General features: G+C 37.7%; 1 protein-coding gene across 1 annotated transcript; it reads right to left on the bottom strand.

Annotated features, from left to right (window-relative positions):
• Positions 1–230: 230 nt before the first annotated feature.
• LOC129980670 (uncharacterized) lies at positions 231–4052 on the bottom strand. The gene is made up of 2 exons (XM_056091051.1): positions 1785–4052; positions 231–1595 (listed from the first exon to the last, which is right to left on the bottom strand). Exons 1-2 carry the CDS (start codon positions 4050–4052, stop codon positions 231–233), a joined length of 3633 nt encoding a protein of 1210 aa, XP_055947026.1.
• Between the last annotated feature and the right edge of the window lie 1010 nt (positions 4053–5062).

Below are 5062 nucleotides of genomic sequence, written 5' to 3' on the forward strand. Positions count from 1 at the left end.
CTCTTTAAGATATTATTTTAATAGTTACTTGATTATAGGTTACATGATTAAGAATATATTTACAAGTTAGAAGAGTATAAAACGCGTTCGTTGGTTGCCGCCAAATCGAGAGGAAGTCAACAAACCCCTGGTGGTGAGAAGGGAAAGTTCTTCACAGTTAAAACTGGTTACAGTTAAGGCCTGGTATCCAACACTCTCCCACCTTTGAGTTTCGTAAAGACTTTAGAAACTCAAACCAATGAGTCTAGGAGAGCATTGGGCTTTAAAAGCCGGCCATAACGGGATCTTCTTGGTTGTCTCACATCTGAAACAGCATGAGAGTTACTAGAGGTAGGTGTACCATCAGGAATCATCATTGTGGATGGAGAATCACTCTTTGGGAGACACGGGATAGCAGATTTTTCACTTTGGCTGACCTCAAGAGGAAAAAGTCTCTGGATTGGACGTAGGAAAGACCCAGATTTGGTCTGGACTTCCACGAGACGAACTTTCTTGTCTTTTCCAAGATATAATTTGATGACTCTTCCCAAAGGCCAATTTATTCGCTTGACGTTACTATCACCGATGAGAACAATGTCTCCTTCTTTAATTTTAGATTCATTACGAATCTTTGAAAATTCTCTAAGATGTCCAAGATATTCGATTCTGAAACGTTTTCTGAGATCTTGACACACTTTTTGCCTGTAGAAGAATTTTTTATTCATTCTCTTAGCATCTATTTGATCTATATCTGGAACTACTATTTCTTTTACATCTTGTAAAAACATAGCAGGTGTTAATGCTATAAGGTCCTCATTGTCTTCACTTAAGTATGTCAAAGGTCTTGAATTTATAATGCCCTCAGCATCACATAGTACAGTGTACAATTCTTCAAATTGTAAGGAGGCCTTTCCAAGAATTTTTCTTAAGATAGATTTCAACATACCTATAAGACTTTCCCAAAATCCGCCCCACCATGGGGCTGATGGGGGGTTGAATTTCCATAGGATTTCCTTTACTGAGGCATATTCTTGTATTTTCACCCAATCAACAGATTTCAGCTCATTAGAAGTACCCACTAAGTTGGTTCCATTATCTGAATAAATTGTAGCTGGTCTTCCTCTTCTAGAAATAAACCTTCGTAAAGCTAGAATAAAACTATCTGTTGATAAACTAGTTACCAGCTCGATGTGGACTGCGCGATAAACTGCGCATGTAAAAAGTACAGCCCAACATTTGCTTTTGTTTTTCAAATATAGTGGTCCGCACAAGTCAACTCCTACTACTTCAAAAACATAAGCATCTCTGACGCGATCTTCGGGTAGTGGAGCACTTGCTACTTCTAATGGCCGAGATGAAAAACGTTGACATATTACACAATTCCTTATTACTTGACGTATTGTCTTCCTGCTTTTTAAGATCCAATAATTCTCTCTTAAACTCGACATCAAAATCTGTATCCCAGCATGACTAAGTTCAACATGCTTTTCAAAAATAAGTTTTCCAATAACATCATGCTTTGAAGGCAGCAAAATTGGAAATCTAAATGTTGGTAGATCACTTCTTTGAGAAATTTTGGTCTTTACTCTTAATAAACCATCTGAATCCAGGAATGTCTGTAAGTTCAGTTTTTCATTCCCCAAAAAACATTGACTTTGAACTTGTTTTAAAATGTACTTTTCTGCAGCCTCTACTTCTTCAAAATCTAGGGTACCGAATTTTCTTTCTTTTTTCTGGGTTTTAGCATTTTTATAAAAACGAAAAATCCAAGCCGTGATTCTGGTCATTTTTCGGAAAGAAGATACCTTAGAAAAGTACTCTAATTGCTCTGTCGTGGTGTTAGTGACAGACACAATAGATTTTCTTTTTTCGGAGTTTACAACGTCGAAATCTGGCATAGTTTCCGAAACAGGCCAATCTTCTATAGGCATTCTCAGCCAATTTGGACCCTTCCACCAAAGAGATTTCACAAGTTCCTCTGCATTGGAACCTCGTGATGGAAGGTCAGCTGGGTTTAATGTTCCACTTATGTGCCTCCAGTCTTCAGGATTGGTGAGTTTACGGATTTCCAGTACCCTGTTGTAAACAAACGTGGCCCAATTCTCATTTCTTTTGATCCAATACAAAGCATTCATAGAGTCAGACCAGTAGAAGATTGGTATGTTCTCAAGTCCAAGTTCGGATATGGTTGCTTTTGCCAATCTAGCACCAATAGTACAGGACAAAAGTTCTAGGCGTGGAATAGAGATCTTTTTCAAAGGAGCAACTCTATTTCTAGCTTGTATTAACTGGCACGACGTGCTATCAGCAGATTCAGCTCTCAAGAAGATACATGTAGCGTAGGCACTCTGACTTGCGTCACAAAAAACATGGATGGAAAATTTGGAATCTTCTGCAAAGTCCTCACGTACACATCTTGGTATTTCAAGATCATTCAATTTCGGTAACTTCATCTTCCAGCGTTCGAATCTTTCAGTTATCAGCAGAGGGAGTTCAGCATCCCAGGACAGACCCAATTTCCAGCATTCCTGCAACAAAGATTTGGGCTCTAGAGTCACTGGACAAGAAAATCCTATCGGATCAAAGATTCGATGAACGGTTGACAGGATTTTTCTTTTTGTAATAGGTCCTTTATCTTCTTTCATCAAACTTTTCAAATCTAGAGATATAGTGTCCTTTGGTAAATTCCACAGAAGCCCAAGAACTGGAACCTTTCGGTCTTCTTGCCTTTCTTCAGTTTTGTCTTCAGTAGGAGAATGCTCCCACCCTCGAAGTTCAAACTTGGCAGTAGATAATAGTGCTTGTGATTCCGAAATAAATCTAGCGAGTTCTTCTCTTCTGTTGACGCTGAAAACACAATTATCAACGTAGAAGGACCTCATAAGTTGCTGGGCTGTTTCCTTGAGATGATCTGGGGCGTTTTTTAAATGAAGTTCTAATGTAGCTCCTAGAAGGAAAGGACTGGAGGAGATTCCGAACACAACTCTTTTGTGCTGCAGGATCTTGATATTTCCGTCTTTTCTTCTATCCTTCCATAAAAATCTGAGATATGGTCTATCTCGTTCTTGTAATCCAATTTGCAGAAAGGCCTTCTTAATGTCAGATATCACTCCATATTTTTCAACACGAAAGCGATTTATGAGAGATGGAATGAGTTCTACAAGATTTGGTCCCTTTTCGAGGCAGTCATTAATAGAAGGTGTATTCTTTTCTTTAGCTGAACCATCAAAAACGGGTCGAACTTTGGCCGTCGAATTCTCCTTGAAGACAGGATGGTGAGGTAAGAAATGCTGTCCTTCTTTGATTTCTTGCATAGGATCAACTTCTTCAATGATACCCTCATTCTGCCAATCCTGAAAAACATCATCATAATCGGCCAGCTTCTCGACACGTTCTAAGGCTTTAATACAACTGTTAAGTCTTCGTTCAGCTAACTTTCTGCCATCAGGAAGAGGTGGATGATCATGTATCCACGGTAGACTGACAATGTAGCGCCCCTCGTTATCTCGTGTTACACTGCGTTCAAAATGTTCCTTAGCCGCTTCTTCTAGTTCTTTTCTACTTTGAGTTTCCGCAGGGTCATTGATATTCAATGTATCAAGCCTCCAAAGATCGGATATATTTACGTCGTTGACAAGTAGCGACATTAGCGTGCTGGAACTATCATTTTTATTAATTCCTGATCTTCCAATAACTGTCCACCCTAACTTGGTGTTCATCGCAATTAGATCAGGCGAAAGTTTTTTAATTTCTCCTGTAAATAATCTGGCTGCCGTATCTGCCCCTAATAATATGTGAATCTCCTTGGGATCGTTTTCATACAAACAAAGATTTTCATCTAAGCAAATATCACTAACAAATATACCCAATTGTTTTACTTCTTCGATGTTTTTAGAATCTAATTTGGGAAGAGAAGTGCAAATTTTATTCTGATCCATTACTTCTACATTACAACAGAAATTATTTTCTGTATTACGCAATTTAATGGAATACATCTTGTGGTTTTCCCGCCTTTTCAGTCCTCCGAAAAGTCCATGAGTCACCGTTTGTTCCCCAAGACACTTCAATTTCATTACATCCGCTATGTATTTGCTGACATACGACCTCTGGCTCCCGAGGTCAATGATCGATCTAACATAGTGTTTTAAATCATTATTTTCGACGCTAACAATTAAAGTCTGCAGATAAACCTCCCTGGAACATAAATTATTCGCCAACGTGAAATTTTCATTTAAAAGATTATTCTCATCCTTACTTTCATTAAAATGGGTATTATTTTTCGGAACAGAATTATCTTGATTGCATAATATGGATAAATGTTTTTTACCACAGAGAGTACAAACTATTTTTGACCTACAAAATTTAGCAACATGAAATTGCTTTGCACAAATAAAACACGCAGCTTTTTTAGACAGTATACGTTTCCGTTCTTCCAAACTTAAAGTACGTACGTATTCACAATCAACAACATCATGAAATTTATTGCAGAATAAGCATTCCGGTGTTTTTATTTTTACTTCAGAACTAATCAATTCTGAACTGCTAAATCTCTTTGCAGTGGAACATCTAGGATTATTTATTTTTCCGCTAGTTGAGTCATAACGCAACGGGTGAAATGAATACTTTTCTTTTTTCGAACTCACGGGAGAAGCATACATTAACGATCGTTCTTTTGCTTTCAGCTGAAGAGACAGGAAGTCGAGCAATTCATCTATTTCATATTTATCCGATTTCATGTTTTTATTATATTCTAAAACGAGATCGGGGGGAAGGCATTTTAACAGGATTGGGCAAAGTAGGTTTTCGTAGGTTTCTTTCAAAACATTAAGAGATTCAAGAGATCGGATTTCTGTCTGTATATTATCAAACATTTTTCTGAATGATACAATATCATCTGAGTTCTTTAATGGGCAGATACGCAGTAAATTATTCAAATGGGTATTAATGAGAACATCTGATCTTCCGAAGCGTTCTTTAAGTAATTTTATGGCGATTTCGTAATTTTCTGGTGTAAATGCAAATCCTTCTATGGTACTAAGGGCAGAACCACCTAGGTGTGCTTTTAAGTAATTAAATTTACTGA

This window comes from Argiope bruennichi, chromosome 8, assembly GCF_947563725.1.
Source record: "Argiope bruennichi chromosome 8, qqArgBrue1.1, whole genome shotgun sequence".
Taxonomy (NCBI): domain Eukaryota; kingdom Metazoa; phylum Arthropoda; class Arachnida; order Araneae; family Araneidae; genus Argiope; species Argiope bruennichi.